We start from the raw sequence: 16,479 nt of genomic DNA, 5'->3' as shown, positions 1-16,479 counted from the left end.
ATAGCGCTCTCCTAAACAAATAAACTCTCGCGCAATTCTAGGCCTTAGGCTCAGCGAAATTTACGTGGAGGCTGAAGCGTAGGAAGGAAAAAAGGACGATTTATTCTCACGAAGAGTAAACACGGCGACAGGTCCCTGAAAATATGTGAAGACGGGTGGAGTGGCGAGGTTTCAGAGAATATATCGTCAACAGGAAAGCAATCAAGCGAAAGTGAAGTTGAAGTCATTTGGAGAAATAAATTATTCCAGCACGGAGTGGTTCTCTCTAGCTTACCTCTCAAAACTATTTGTAACAAAGAGGTACAAAGAGGTAATTTACCCTCTCAAATGTATGCTGAACAAACTCTATCGAGTTCATGTTGGAAAGGCCCACGATGACATAAGATGTGTGTCACATAAAATATCACATAGAAATGAATGCTTCATAATTATTATTATTATTATTATTATTATTATTATTATTATTATTATTATTATTATTATTATTTCTACTACTACCTTTGTTGATATTTTAGACTGGAATATACTGAGAGATTTAGATGTCCTGAGATTACAGTTTTTATTAGCCTACCATGCTGAAAATTGCAGAAGCAGTAAAATAGACCCATCAAGGTCGATATACAAAAGGTATTTATGTTATACACATAAAATCAGGCTCATAAGATTCAACATAACGTATTGGCTTTTATTCCAATGCTAATTAGAGAGACAGTTTGTATTTTTCAAAATGAGTTTCCCCATCTTATTGCATTATATTTCAATATCATTATATTGTAAACCTCACTGTAGCCAGCAGAGGGCATACGAGTATCGGTGAGCAGTTACCGAATTAGTACAAGGCTCGCTGCATTTTCTCTAAGACATGACGACTGTAACACACATTTAGACTGCCATGGAAGACTGCCATCAAAATTAATATGAGAACCAATCCTACGACGTTATCACAGGGTTCTAAAGGCGTTCTGGCAGATATGTGAATTCTACAAGCAAGAGAAAAAGCTTGGAAAACCTTGGAAAAAGCTATGATTTGACCGCATGCCTGAATAAAAGTTTAAACCTTCCTGTCCTAATATATTGTTTGTTCTGACTAACTGCTGTATTTTATTTATCATAATTTATCATTTGTAAGAATGCATATCACTACATTCCTTAAGCCATAAAATATTTTATTTGTATTGTATTCAGTAATTAATACACCAGTCTCTCTCTCTCTCTCTCTCTCTCTCTCTCTCTCTCTCTCTCTCTCTCTCTCTCTCTCTCTCTCTCTCTCTCTCTCTCTCTCTCTCTCTCGGCTGGAGAATAAGCTGATTGGTTGTTTCAGTGTTGTCATTCAAGAGGTGGAGCTTGTGCCTGGAGGTGTCCTTTTTGGGCTGTAATTGAGGCAGACATGATGGCATGCGTGGGTGTGATAGGGCGATTGTGCCACAGAAAGTAAGAATGACAGGAATGACAGCTCCATTCACTGGCTGTTTCAGTCTAGTCAGTACAAGAGCATTCAGGGCTACTGGCCACCTCTTTTGTTGGCTTGTGCAGTGAGCTCCTGGTGAGCAAGCATTTACTGAGTGCGTAGGCCACAGAATGACCCTCTATAGTGCAGTGCATGGTGGGAAATATCTATGGCAGGTCTAATCTCTGATGAGGGTAACACACATGCATAAAAACATGTAAACACACACAGCCCACCCACATATTCAGAAGTAAGATGTGTCTTGAACATAATGCCACATAGTAAGTATGCCTTTCTGAAATTAGGTTCACAGGTTTGACTTCTAAACTACAGATAGCTGCTATGATTCCATCAAACTAAAGGCATATAATTATATGCTATGGAAACATTTACATTAAGACAGTAATATTTGTTTACTCATTTACATTTCATGTAGATATGTTAAGTGTAAGCATGTTAATGTGAAATCCATGACTGAGGCCTGTAAAATCTGGATTTCAGGTCATTTAGAGTAATCCACTAAATCACTTGATTTTCATGGCAGTCTACATCTACCTCATTCTTCCAGGAATCTATCCAGCATTGAGGATGAAGACATTACCTTGAGTGGTTTCTAGTAATTTCACATACGAGACCTTTTTTAATAAAAAGCATCCTTACCCAAGTGTAAACTTTGAAGAGGAAAAAGGTCTTGTTGTACTTGGCAAATGCTTATGGTTGTGATAAAATCACAAATGAAATTTTCCACACACATATTCAATCAAACACTAAGCTTATAAATCTTCGTAGTATATATGTATGCATAACCTCCCAGTCTCAGAAAAGGTTGAAGGCAAATCGGTTTTCTCAGCAGGGCACATCCTTGTTCTCTAACACTGTTTTGATAGTAAAGTATTCCAGCTTTATTTGCCGTGACCATTTAGAGTCATAACAAAGCTGATAAACTTAAAAGGGATAAGGAAATTTCAAATATTACAGAAACAGCAGTCAGTTTGGCAAAGTATCTGAATGTTTGAATCTCTCACAAAAAAGAGCAATATAAAATAACAAGTGGAAGGACACAGAGCCAATTTAAATAAATGCAAGATCAAGTAGCAAAAACTGCAATAGAAAATAGCTAATAAACTAAATCTGTCAAGCTCAGCAAATTACTTAATAAGGCACATAATCATCTGGAGAAGGTGAGACCTAGGATGACATTAAATCAATTGGCAGATGATGCTTCTTTGGGCAGGCTGCCGCTCTTAATCTCTGAGTTATGACTTGCAGGGGTGCCCCAGGGCTCGATATTCAGCACACTCACACTGCTCACTGTCCAAACTTTACCCCCAGGATTCAATTAATACTTACCTTGAGTGCATCTGACAGGTAGCCTGTTACTTGGCACTTCTCGAGTTGCTAAGCTATGGTAGTGGTGATTAAGGGTGATAGAGGAGGATCAATGAGAGTGTAAGAATGGTGGAGAATGGCTTACTCTTAATGGAAGAGGGAAGATTATTCTGTCCTGATTATTCTTATTGCACCATTTGCATTTGGCAGGGCATGATGTAGCTTTGTGTGTCAGACATGAAACCATAAGTACATCAGAAGACTTGTTTATTTGATTGATCAACATATATATTTAACAGTTGTTTGGTTTAAATCATGAGACTCGTGTAATCAAAGCATTCCCTTAGAATATTTTTTTCTGTCTGGTGCCATCTCTAGTGTTTCTGTCTCATTTATTGATGATCTAGCTATATGGTAATCAGATGTTAGTTGTTTGTGAGCTAAACTAGAAGGCAGCTTGTTGCTAATGATCAGAGAACACACAATGTGCCATGATCTTTACCTCAAAGAAACACTTTGTCCCTGTCACCTCTCTGATTTCAAACCAATTTCACTCATGCATGTTTTTCCCATGGCACCATTTAGTTTTGCTCATGATGGCTCAAAACAAAGCTTGTTTCTGGGATGAGAAGCACCAGTAGGCATTTTTGCACTTAGCTGCTTGCATAGTTCTGCTAATCAAGAGTTGTTGCGCAATACCGATAAATCTCCCATGCTGACGGGTGGCGTAAATAAAGAAAGCGGGCCTCAGTTTGATTATCCAGGCTCCCTGTAAGCAGACAGCCATGAGAAGGGCTCTGCTATTCATCAACCTGGATCTGCTTTCCTCTCAATCTCTTGGCGTGCTCGCGAAAAACCCACTCACTGATTGCGTTTAATGTCTAACACATGGCCCTGGCCAAGCATTCCCACCACTGCCGAGAGAGGCGCCTGGCTTGATCAAGCGACTGTGACTGTGGCCAGAGGGTTGTATTGTGAAACTGCAGGGATCTGGAAAGCATGGAGGTAGCGTGCTGAGTGCAACAGTTGGGATGTGGCAACTGTGGCATTTTGGTTCCTCTTAGAGCTACACAGTATGATTAGGTGTTGGAATCTGAATTGCAGCTAAATGTTGGTGATACTGTATATGTGTATATGTATTACCTACAGTGTTCACATTTCAATGTGCTTCAACCTGCCCTTTTCGGTCACTGTTCTCCCTCTTCCTCTCACCCTCTCTCCTTTTTTCTCCTCTTTTACTCTTCATTCATTCTGCATCTCGGCAGATCTGCAGAGGACCCTTTCTCAAGCTGCCTGGGGTCACGTTTAACCTGGAAGTACTGTGATTGGGCTGGGGGTCACTTCACCGGCCTCCAAATCGCCTGCATCCATCCGTCACTGTCAAACCATTATTAGTGCTATTATCATCAAAGTCAGAGGCTGAATTATTGCACATGCAAAAGCCACGCTGCTCGGACTTAACGGTGACCTGCAGCAGGATGACTGCCAATAGGGGTGAGACCTTGCCAATGACATCACTGTAATCCCTTAAAGGTCGAAATAGCTGACGCTGAGCAGAGCAGCTCTCTGGGATGAGAACTTGCATATTGCACCGTGTCTGATTAAGTTTATAAGTCTAGGTTTAGAAGAGGTTTTTTTATGCACTGTTATTTTATTAATAGCAGAAGAAAAATACTTTTACCAACAAACTAAAAAAGTTTGCCATGTGATCCATAAAATTACTGCAAATGCTTGCTAAGAAACAAAACTTTTTTTTTTTTTTTGTCTCAGGAAGAACCCTTTTGAAATAGGTTTTGTAAAGGAACCCAGAATATTAGATCGATATTCTGTCCCATCTGGGAAACATGCCTACGTTTTGAACTAATAGAGTGGATTAGTGTGCTATGCACACAGTCGGCCTGCTACTGCATCACATCTACAGTGCTGCCTTGGACACGGAATGGCCTGCATTGTGTGGTACTCAAGTGTCAGTCCTTGCTCTTTCCATGCCAGGGATCATGAAAAAGCATTGTAGTCCTCAGGCCCTGCATATTCATGAAGTCAGTGAGGGGATAAAAAACTGGTGATGAAAGAAGAAATTGGCATGGCAGGGAGTCTTACTGAGTCACAGACTGCTGAGTATGTCTTCAAGCTGTCTGTCAGCCGTAGTGTGTGTGTGTGTGTGTGCGCACGTGTTAGCGTGTGTGAACTAAAGAGGGCTTAAATGAAAATACACAGAACACACACACAGACACATGCTTTTTATTTTGGAGAATAAAGGAAGAAACAAAATGCCTTACATATTTGTATAATCATTGAACACCGTGCTTTAATTCAGTTAAATTGTGTCTGCATTTCTGTAGATATGCTGGTGTCAGTAAAACAAACTAGAGTGATATGAACACATGAACAACACTCCAATATTTCTAAGTTCATGAGTCTCACAGTCTGTTTCATTCAAATTATTTTTAAACAGTGCACACTAACATACATTGTTTAATTATACAAAAACAGTTTTATTATACAAAATTAACTTGATATTTATATTATCATTAACCACTGTACTTCTGCACATGAAATGCTGATGTGTGTTTGCGTGTGTGTGAGCTCTCTCAGAGCTGTCTCAGTCAGGCCGACTGGCTCTCCTCTTTGTCCCCTAAATGGGTTATGCTTTCCCTCTAGCTGATGGGAGTGGGGTCAGAGTTCACCCTCGACAACCCCGTCTGGTCAATCAAAACTCACTCAATGCCAATGCATGACCCCTTTCTTTATGGTCCTATCTACTTGTTTACTCTGAAACACTGCAGGGAGAAAGAATGACAGAGAGACAGACAGAGAGAGAGAGAGAGAGAGAGAGAGAGAGAGAGAGAGAGAACTGATGCTGCTGTGGACCAAAAGATTTTAAATTTTTTATGCAAGTTATGCATGGATTCAGTTTGATGTGTAGGAGGAACAGTTGCACGTTAGCCTTAGTGTGGTCAAATTAGCCTGTTTATACTTTGGTGCCTTTTTTTGGTGCTGCCTCATGGTCTGTGCTTGGCAGTAAGAGCATCTCTCTCTAGCTGCTGATATACAGACATGAATTTCACCTTTTGCATGATGCAATTTCTCTCATTAAATCTCTAACCCATTATGAGAGAAGCTGTTAAACTCTGTTGATATCAGCAGAAAATAGCAGGTCAAATCATTTCCAAGGGAAGTCGCATTAAAGTAGAGAAGCGATAGGATAGAATGCTTGGCAGAATAATTATTATGTCTGTTGATGAATTATTAATGTGATTACTACATACATCCAATATCACACCTAAACAATTTACTAGACAAGACATTACATTTACCTATATGATGCAATTTTGGATTTATGGAGGTCAGTTTCAACAAACTACTGTTATGGAAGTCTGAAACTGAAATACTTTATATTGCAAAAAATCATCATTGATGTAACAAATGAAATAAATCTAGATTCACTTCTCACATAAGAAATGACTTCATTAATGCAATGGCCATAATACCTCCTTACTACAAAAAAATAAAAAATAAATAAAAATAAAATAAAAGCAAAGCAAAAAAAAAAAAAAAGCAAAGAAGGATCTAAACAGTGACCCCATCTAAATCGCTACTGCTAGCAAGCAGGCACTTTAATAGCCTTCATCTCCTCCTACTCTGGTCATTAGTCCTGTTAATGAGTGGCCAGTGCACCTTCAGCTAGTTCTGGAGACCCTCTCTCCTCTCTGGCTTCCCTTTGGAATCTCTGTTTAATGTCCACTTCCAGAACCTCAGGTGTTTCCGGACACACTTAGTCTTCACCCTTGGGCACCTGGGACTGACTAAGGTCAAATTTTGTTCAACCTTTCGCCAGCATCTGTGCACACACAGTCAAAATGTAAAATGAGAGAGAGAGAGAGAGAGAGAGAGAGAGAGAGAGAGAGAGAGAGAGAGAGAGAGAGAGCATTGTGGTTTCTGAAGAAAATGGAAAATCAGGAATTATAAAGTTTATATCATCATTAACATATTTTCCTCAAAATGTACTGCTTAAATGATTCCAAATGTTCAGGTTCTGGTATTTTATTAGATTCATTTTCATAATATACTTTTCACGGAAATGTAAGCAGTTGTATGCTACTTAGAAAAAAGGGCAGATACACTTAGCCTATTAATATATTCATAGATTATGAACAATATCAGTTTTTATTAATCCCGCCTCGGGGCATTAAAAAGGAAAAGCTCTAAAAGAATTCTTGTTAGTTGCTGATACAACCAGTCATCCGATGAACAACAAAAAAATGAATGCAACAATTCAGATTTTCTGATACTCGCTGAAAACATTCAGCTGTTTAAGATATTCTTTTTATACTCTTTAATTTGGACTCGCTGAACGGTGAGAAGCCTGTTACTTATGTCCACACGTGAGAAGTCATCGGACTGTCACGGACCTCAGCCACGCCATGATCAGCATATTAAAGAATCGGGCAGCTTTTCAGTGGGGAAAACGGATAATGGACGAAAGATGAGAAGGAAAACAACCGCAAAACGCCTTCTAAATAACGCATGCGAAGGCTATGAAGAACAACCTCAGCATGAAGCGATTGAAGTAAGTATGCCACAGTTCTAAGTCTTCGGTCGATGTAAGCATTAGCCTTTTGTCGCCGATATGATAGCTACCCCTGGGAGACCCATGTTGTTAATTATAACAATTGTTTTTCAGCATAGACCATCGAAGATAAGACGACAGCTACGCCCTGCCATAGGCAGGGCAGAAGAGATCAGACCATGTGATGCTGGTCCTTTGAAACTAATAACAAGGGTCAGGCTTTCCTTACTTTTATACTAACTGATCATTTGAATTAATTTCCTTGCTGACTTGCTCATAGCTTTACATGTGCCATGCTTGTTTGATTAGGCAGATCTTTGAGACGTACTGAACTCTTTAATAAAGATAACCCCTGAATATTTCCCTTAAAGCATGTTCATGTACAGGTGTCTTTAACAACTGCATTTTGTATTCCCTTTGTGAAACAGACTTTTGAAACTGATAACGGAGCAGAACTGACCATAAGAGACGGTGACCTCACTATGGAGGTACAGTCAGTTCAACACACTTTACGCACCAAAGATCATGAGGTAGTCATGATATAAAAAGTAGTACATTTTAGCCATGTGTTCACATTTATCCATGAAGGGTCTGTGCATGGTCGTGGCATATTGTCATGGCTGTACTCATCATTCCAGGTGTTAGGAAATCTCCAAACCTGCTCCAGATCAGAACTTATCGCCATGGTGTTGAGTATGCAGCGGGAGACAGACAGCCTCAGGGAGCAAATAAAGACTCTCACAGGTCTGCAGGACTGTCCGATGTCCATAAATGGGATCAGTGATTAGTTGTATGCATGCTACCTACTTCTACAAGCATATGTATTTCATAGCTCTATAGCAACAATTTGAAGTTGCATGTTTATTTTTAAAAAGTCATTTGAAATGAGAAAATTAATCAGATTCTGATTTACAATATGTTCAGCATGTTATATATTATAATTAGCACATTATATGTTCAATATAAGTTTGCCAACAAATGTTTTCTACTTCCAAAATCCGGGTCATTCTCTAATTTACGTAATTCACTAATCCCCATAGCTGTGTTGCCTTGTTCTAAACAGCATGTGGAAGGTTGGCACAAAATCTTGAAGAGTTGGTCACAAAGAGCGACGGGTGGTTAAACTGCTGCAGTGTAAATACAACCCCCAGCATTCCAGGAACACATGAGGGAAACTTTGCCCCAAGTCAAATATCTGGCCCAGATGTCAAGAAAGATAAGAGGGTGGAGCGCCAAGGCTCCTCTCAGCAGGGGCGTGGCCAAGAGAGAAACAGCGAGACACTAAGAAGTGAAACGGCGCATTTCCAAGAGGTAATCTATCTGTAATGTTGTCTTATTATAGATCTGGCCAATGTCTTAGGGACATGATTCATTTGTTTCTCACATATTTAACACTCTTAAAAGGAAAAAATACATCGCATTTCTTTTCAGGGTTCAGTTTAGAAGTCAATTTATTAATCTTCTGTCTGAAATTGAATTACATTTAATTTTCTGGGACCTTGTTTATGTATATTGACTGTAAATTTAATTCTGTTGTCAAAACCAAAGATAAGCCCTCAGCTGCTTGTTCAGTGATGTGCAGTTTAGAAGAAAAGCGTGCGCTGTATATTTTAAAACAGGTCTTAACTATGCCATCTGTAGCTGTGGGGGGAAATTCTGGTTAAATGCAACTCCAGACAGTTTCACTCAGAGGAGCCTAAAAATATTCTGCTGCAACAAGAATGCTTATATTAAATAAAGTAAAGCATTATAACAAAAACATGCCTTTGGTCAGTCTGACATGCAAGGTTAAATAACTGAACTCTTTTACTAAATGCACTAGTTTTAAGCCAAAACACACATACGCATCAATCTGAAATTTATGTGTATTCATGTAACCACAATATATACCCATGACAGACCTTGAATCAGAAATCCATGCTACATGGATTTGTACTCTCATAAATTGCTGATGGGAAAAGCCCCAGAGCAGGCTTGCGGGTAGTGGCTGTGACCTCGCGCTCCACCGTCCCCTCCCAGTTTATCCCTGTGGAGCTGCTGGAGCGCTGTAACACGGGCACCACGGCACAGAAGCTCACCAACGAGCTTCTGCGGGGCCTCTACGACAGGGACCGCCTGGCCTCACACTCCATCTCCGGTGCCGTTAACACCAAGAGGGGCCAGCCCAAACCAGCACTGCCTGCCAATGAAATCCAGGCTATTCTGAGTACGCTCCCTTAATGTCCCTTTGCCCAAAAAATTGTTTTTATTTTCTGTGATCTAATCAAGTTGAGTGTCAACATGTTTATGCAGGGCCAGTTAAGACTTAGCTATACATTTACATATTCTGTAATGGCTTTCTTATTTAATTTCTTACTGAAAGCATAATAAGACATCATTTCCATGTTTTTTTCCCCTGTTACCATGCAGAAACACTATTCAAATAATCTCCCATTCTTTATGTAGATGATCATTTTGAATTTAGGTTTCTAACTTTCCATAAATATCTCCACATTCTCAACAGGGGCAGTGCAGCGCTACTTCCCTGGAAAGACAGATTCTGAAATTAAGGGCTACATTCGACAGAAGCTTCAGAATGAAGCCAAAAGGCTCCGGAAGAAGCCAAACCCATGTGAGGAGCCAGTGGCTGAGCCTTAGGAGGGTGTGGATACAGTTAGTCCCAAGAAGATTGACATCTCATTAAAACAGTGCTATCCCTTGACCACTGAATGAATGGAAGAAAATGAAATTCTTCTCTTGAAAACTTTCTTTGCTCTGTTCCTAGTTATTATTGTTAATGCAGTTTATTCTTTGTGATGTGGAATGTCTTACATACATTGTAAAATTGTTTCACATTGACCAAACAAAACTGCTGATTGCAGCTTCATGATAGCTAGAACTGAGGTCATGGTTTCTCAAGTGTCCAGCACTGTTGGAGGTTGTTTCTTGATTTTTGGTTAAAAATACATGTGCTTGCATAGTTATTTAGGCATAAAACAGCAAATTAAGCTTTGGTTGTTATTCGGAAAACAGTGTTGTCCTGTATAAGAACAGACATTTTGGCACTTGCTACATGTAATAAAATGAAATGTTGAATTACACATGTAATGGGATCATAATACTTCATTTTTATGTGCTGTAATTATACACTCTCTCCCTGTGAAGCCTTATTTGTGTCAGATGGTCCAATTTCATCTTTCAGCCTATGATTGTCCAATAAATAGTGAGTTTCACTACTAAACAACAGTATGGCATTTTTACATGATTTAGGAAACAAGTTTTCTGTTTGCCTGAACCTCAGCTACGTCACAATACACTTAAAAATGTAAAATATGCTGCTGATAAGTTTAATCCCCATGGCCTTCGTGCTTCATGATATTTAATAAACTGACATTATATGACAAAGATGTCCATGCTTTTTAAATGAAAAACCGTACAACTATTCATTGAAAATAATAGTTCAATCGTAAAATGAGGAAGCTCCTGAAGGCTGTTGATGTAGTCCAGTCGTATGAAAACAACCAAAGATGAGCAAGGAATGTTAAACATTTGGAGGAATTGTATCTGTATTACAGGTTTAATAGCTATTCACTTTAAGATCTAAGTTTCCCTTCCATCTTCTAATACCCAGGGGCCCTTCAGGAGCTGCCGGCGGCCGGCTCGCGAGGAACTCATCCTTGCACCAGCCAGCTGTGCTGCCTTGCTCCTCCCCCCTGCTAATATGAGAAAAAGAAAACAGTTGAAGACTGGGGACAAAGGATGGCGTGGGAACCACATATGGTACATAATCAATAGGCCTTATCATACACACACACCGGCTCACTGACACACACGCTATGGGCCAGGCCATTATCCGTGATACATGAACCTAATCCATTTAGGTGTCAATGATACAACAGATCGGAGTTCTGAGAAACAGCAGTTTGGTACTGCAACCATATCTTCACCGATCCAGCCATCTTAGAGACCCCCCCCCTCCTCCATTTTCAGACAGGAGATCTGCTAACAGGAAATCAATGGCCTCCTTTTGTAGCTACAGTTTTAGACATCCTCATTGTGTCGTTCCCTTATCTAGTGTCCTGTCTTCATGAACCACTTTGCTTGTATTGCGTAGTGTAGACACCGAGTTTGGCCAGAATCTTAATCCAGTTCCAAACAAAGAAAGATTTGATATCTCAAATAGGTTTTGCTATTGCTATTTGATTTTTGCTAAAAGGAAGGCACTCTCTTTTGAACTGTCCTAACATAGCTTGGTAACATCTAAACTGTTTGGCAACAGGGGGCTCAATAAACTTCCTTTCAGACCCTTCATGCTCTTTAAGGGGGCCAACACAAACACACATGGATCCCGCAGTAGGACTCCAAATGAGCTTGGTCAAGGGCAGGCGGAAGGAAAACAGAAATGAAACGATTGGGGAACGCTGATGTAACACCTCCTCCTGAAGATCCATACAACTCCCGCCGTGCTGTGATATGTCATGTGAGTGGTGGCTCTGGCGAAAGACATATCCCACAATGCCCTGCAAGGCAGGGTGCCGCAGAACCCGTTGTGGCGTCCTTATACACCGCCATGTGCCATGTTAACTTTCCATTTGTCTTCCTCTTCCCGTCAGGAGCAGGTCCAATATTGTCGGGGGGGGGGGAGATCCTCCCCGACAGTGGAAAACACTAAAGATATTGTCATTCACGCGAGCTTTTCAGGGTACACACACATAGGTATGATTTCTTAACTATGATGAGTAAAAGGCACAGCTAATATTGGCTGGGCATTTGCAAGCAGCTCACACATCAGAGTGCCTACAGTCACTCTAATGGGACAACATAGATAAACCAGGTGATTAATTTGTCTTTGTGCGCTACGACCTTCTTTGTCTGTTTCTCTACATACAGTACATTAGAGGACAGGAAGTGATTTGGTGATTTTCAGGGATTTTCAATAATTAAATGTACTTGTTCTCTCCATACACTGACTTGGTATATGATTTCAATGTCGGTTTCAGTGTACATTTATGTACATTTGTGAATATAAGTGTGCAAATTGTACAAATACATTTACATTAGTGAATATGAGTGTGCTTTTGAAGCAGTTACATGCCGACAACAAATGTATACACACATTACTCAAAATCACAAAATCACTCAAAAGCAATAATTTACTTGTCAGAGAGAGCTCAGCCAAAGAGTAAAAAACACTCAGAACAACCTGAGCGAGAGAAAAACAGGGAAAGAAAGAGATATCTGTCTATAGAAGAAGGAATAAGACAGAGACATAGGGTTGACTGTTAGCCATCAGCAAACACAGTAACTGCTGTTCAGCGGTGAGAGAGAGAGAGAGAGAGAGAGAGAGAGAGAGAGAGAGAGAGTGAGAGAGAGAGTGAGAGAGAGAGCAAGGCTGGGGCACAGGTTGGCCAGTTGTCAGGGCAACACTGGCCCCTGGAGAGGAAAAGGGGGTGCCTGGTCTCGGCTGGCAAGCAGAACACCTGCCCTCCTCTGATCTGTGGGGAATTGCCCTGCCTGAGAGCAGATGAGGACCCTTAAAATTAGAGAGAGAGAGAGAGAGAGAGAGAGAGAGAGAGAGAGAGAGAGAGAGGCAGAGAGGGTTACAACCAACATGAGCATCTGTCCAATGAGAGGAGTGGAATTTATTTATTATCTTGGAGGAAGAGGTGGTTCCATGGGGCGGTTTGATTAATGTCCAACCCTCCATCTTGTCAGTCTGTTTTTGTCTGCTGAAAGGAAAACAAAGCGTGGGGGCCTGAGAGAGAGGGGGAGCAAGCAAGAGAGAGGGAGAGAGAGAGAGAGAGGGATAGAGTGAGAGAGAGGGTGGGAAGGAGGGGGCACTCAGTTAATGGCTGCCACTGAGGGTTCTTTTCATGTCGCTTGGGCCCGTCAGGTTTGATTGATAGCTCAGACAATGATTGGACGGACTTCTGGCTCCTGCTCACCAAGTACAGGCATCATGGGAGGGAGAGAGAGGAGAGAGAAAAAAGAGAGAAAACAAGAGAAAGAGAGCCAATAGCAATGGAGAAAAGCTCCCCACTACGCAATCAGAGAAGAGAACCAAACAGAGCGAGAGAGAGAGAGAGAGAGAGAGAGAGACTCCCTAATCACAAGAGGGAAAATGCAGAGAGACAGAGTGAGCGAAAGGGGCGGAGATTCAGCTGAAGTCTGTCTGATTCTACTTGATTATATATATTTGGATATAACAGTCTGTTAGTGTAACTACTGCATTTAAGGACCTTTCACTCAGTTTTTTTTCCCCCCAAGCATGTGGTTTTTGCTCATCTGGCATATGTGGTGTAATGATAATGGAAATATGGCCCAGTGAATCAGTTTTTATCCATTTTAAATTATCCACAGGCTCTTTGAGTCAGTTCAAGTAACCAAGCTTGCATATATTAATTACTGTCTACACCTTATTGTTTATACTGATATCCTCTTTGTTTACAACATCATGTAAAATATAGTCATCCATAATACATAACCACATAGGAATTCTCACAGTGTGTCTGTCAGCATATACATCATTTAATAACCAATAAAACTTGATTTTTGAACTATTTTAACTGTATTTTTACCAAAAGAATCCATCAGAAACGGGAGTTTATGGTAATCATTCCTATTTGCATGAACAATATTTATTAGAATTTTTAAACTGAATCAGACATTTATGGATCAGTACAAAAACATGTACCCTACAGAACATAAAAATATGAATCTAAATCTATTATCTATGTACATTTGTCTTGGGTAGTATCAGTTCTTGTACTAGTAGAAACATTGGTGTAGTTGCATTGATTTAGTGAACATACATTTACATTTTTGTTTAGCCCTTAAAGAATTTTAAAAGGTCAAAGCAGAGGTTTCTAGAATGCTTGTTTGCATGTTTAATAATGTAGAATGTACTATTATTATTAGATAATTATTATTATTATTATTATTATTATTAATAGAATGTACTATATATATATAGTATATATATATATATATATATATATATATATATATATATATATATATAGAGAGAGAGAGAGAGAGAGAGAGAGAGAGAGAGAGAGAGAGCAAAAGAGAGAAGGAATATCTAGAATAACTGGATAAATATTCCAAAGTGAAAATGCTGTTTCACACTAAAAATAAGTTCATCTGCTGTTTAACTCACTGGTGACTAAGTGGTTTTTGCGTCTTCAGTCCCATATAGAATGTGTGTGTGAGAGAGAAATAGAGTGTGAGGGAGAGCAAGAAGGAAAGAGATAGGTAGAGAGAGAGAAACCTTCCAGATGAAAGCAGTCTGATTAGGTTTGGGAAGAGGAACATATGTAGAGGAGCCGCGGGGGCCGTGGGGACGTTTGATCCCGTGGCGCCACTCCTCTTTCCTGCCCCCAAATGGAAGCACAAATTGAGTTGGTGGGGCTGGGCAAATTGAATTTACCGTGGGAGGGCCTTCTACCATTACCGGCCCCATGCAGGGTTTAGGGTCATCTGTTTTAGTTGGCAAATTGATTTTTGCATTTTGGTCCTTGTCCTCTGCCATTCTCTTTTTTGACTCTTTTTCTCTCTCCCTCTCTATATATCTTTCCTGTTTATATATGAGAAAACAGTCACTAAAAATAATGGACTTTACACTCTACTTTTCATACGCAAAATACATAAAGTCCGACAGAGATCGTGGGCATCTTTCCTCTGCTGCTTTGCGCTACTGAAGTGTGTGTGTATATATATATATATATATATATATATATATATATATATATATATATATATGTGTGTGTGTGTGTGTGTGTGTGTGTGTGTGTGTGTGTGTGTGTGTGTACATGCGTGCATGTGTGTGTGTGTCTGTGTGTCTGTGTGCATGTTTTAATTTTTGTTATGAACAGTAATATCCAGGTTATGTGTTATATCATTATATTATGTCAAATATTCCAGATAAAAGTGACACTAAAAGCAGTTGCCACTGACCTACACCCAGGTTGAGGGTGGAGGTGGAGGTGTGTGATACTCTTCTTCCTGGAACACAATGCAGTATTTTCACTATTAATTAAAACAAATTAATTATCCTCCTTATCATCCTAGCACACATTCCTACACACACAACCTCTCTGCCCCCCCCCTCTCTCTCTCTCTCACACACACACACACACACACTCACCCTAAATAATCTCTATCCTAATGCTTTTATCATTTTTCTGATGGAATTAGTCAATTGATTTGACATTCCATATTGAAAATATCTTATCCAAACCTTGTGATAAAGTCAGTGTGGGTTTGATCTTTACATACAAGAAATAAGGATTCACTGACAGAAAAGAACTTCTGAGAACTTCTTCTAAAAGCTTCACTTATGTTAAAATCATTGCTTACATTTTTTACTGCTACAGTTTCTCTCTCTTTTACACATTCTCTCATTCTCTCTCTCTCTCTCTCTCTCTCTCTCTCTCTCTCTCTCTCTCTCTCTCTCTCTCTCTTCCTCCATCCTCACCCACAGGAGCTTCCCTGCCTGTCAGCTCCGGGCCGTTGGTGTGTGTCATCCTCCTGCTGTGTACAATAGCAGGGTCTCTTCCGTGGCCCCTGTATGGAACAGGCTGCTGGGGGGGTTTGTCTGTGCCCCTGGGCTGGGGCCCTCTACTGTGGCTTTGAGTGAGATTGATGAGGGTCGAGACCCCCACCTTCCCCCCTGCCCTGCCACATACCCCCGGGGGCAAATACTGCTTTACACCCCCAGACACTCTCGCTCTCCAGAACCTTTCCTGTGTATGGGGCAGAGCAGCAGCTGCACCCTTCTCTTTTTATCACTTTCTTTCCATTACTATTCCTATATATTTTCCCATATATATATATATATATATATATATATAGAGAGAGAGAGAGAGAGAGAGAGAGAGAGTTCACTCTCTTTCCCATTTTCTTTGTTCCTGCATTGGTTCAGTTCTTGGTGGCTCCAGGTGCCTGAGGCCTACCAGTTTACGAGGCTCAGTGCTGCTGTATCCTGTCCTGTCCTCTGATCTTCTTCCCTTTTGCTGTTTTACCATTCTCTCTCTCTCTCAGGCCTCTTTAGGCCTCTTCAGGTGAAAGGGCTGAGAAACGTGGGAGAAGGAAGAAAGAAAGAATGAAAGAAACAAAAAGAAAGAGAGAAAGAAAGAAAGAAAGAGGAACAGGG

General features: G+C 40.3%; 1 protein-coding gene across 2 annotated transcripts; it reads left to right on the top strand.

The window, feature by feature from the left end:
- The first annotated feature begins 6,986 nt into the window (after positions 1 to 6,986).
- LOC113569896 (BEN domain-containing protein 6) lies at positions 6,987 to 10,711 on the top strand. 2 transcript variants are annotated; one of them, XM_035528652.2, is made up of 7 exons: positions 6,987 to 7,346; positions 7,461 to 7,559; positions 7,775 to 7,876; positions 7,985 to 8,090; positions 8,410 to 8,657; positions 9,366 to 9,552; positions 9,850 to 10,711. In XM_035528652.2, the coding sequence occupies exons 1-7, from the start codon at positions 7,152 to 7,154 to the stop codon at positions 9,981 to 9,983; spliced, it is 1,071 nt and encodes a 356-aa protein (XP_035384545.1). In that variant the 5' UTR covers positions 6,987 to 7,151; the 3' UTR covers positions 9,984 to 10,711. The 2 variants fall into 2 exon arrangements, with proteins under 2 accessions (XP_035384545.1, XP_026853797.2); XM_026997996.3 differs by having other exon boundaries at positions 6,991 to 7,346; positions 7,775 to 7,834.
- Positions 10,712 to 16,479: the final 5,768 nt, after the last annotated feature.

The sequence above is a fragment of the Electrophorus electricus genome, chromosome 3 (assembly GCF_041902795.1).
Source record: "Electrophorus electricus isolate QZ-2024a chromosome 3, ASM4190279v1, whole genome shotgun sequence".
Taxonomy (NCBI): Eukaryota; Metazoa; Chordata; class Actinopteri; order Gymnotiformes; family Gymnotidae; genus Electrophorus; species Electrophorus electricus.
This window is presented reverse-complemented; position numbering and strand designations above follow the sequence as displayed.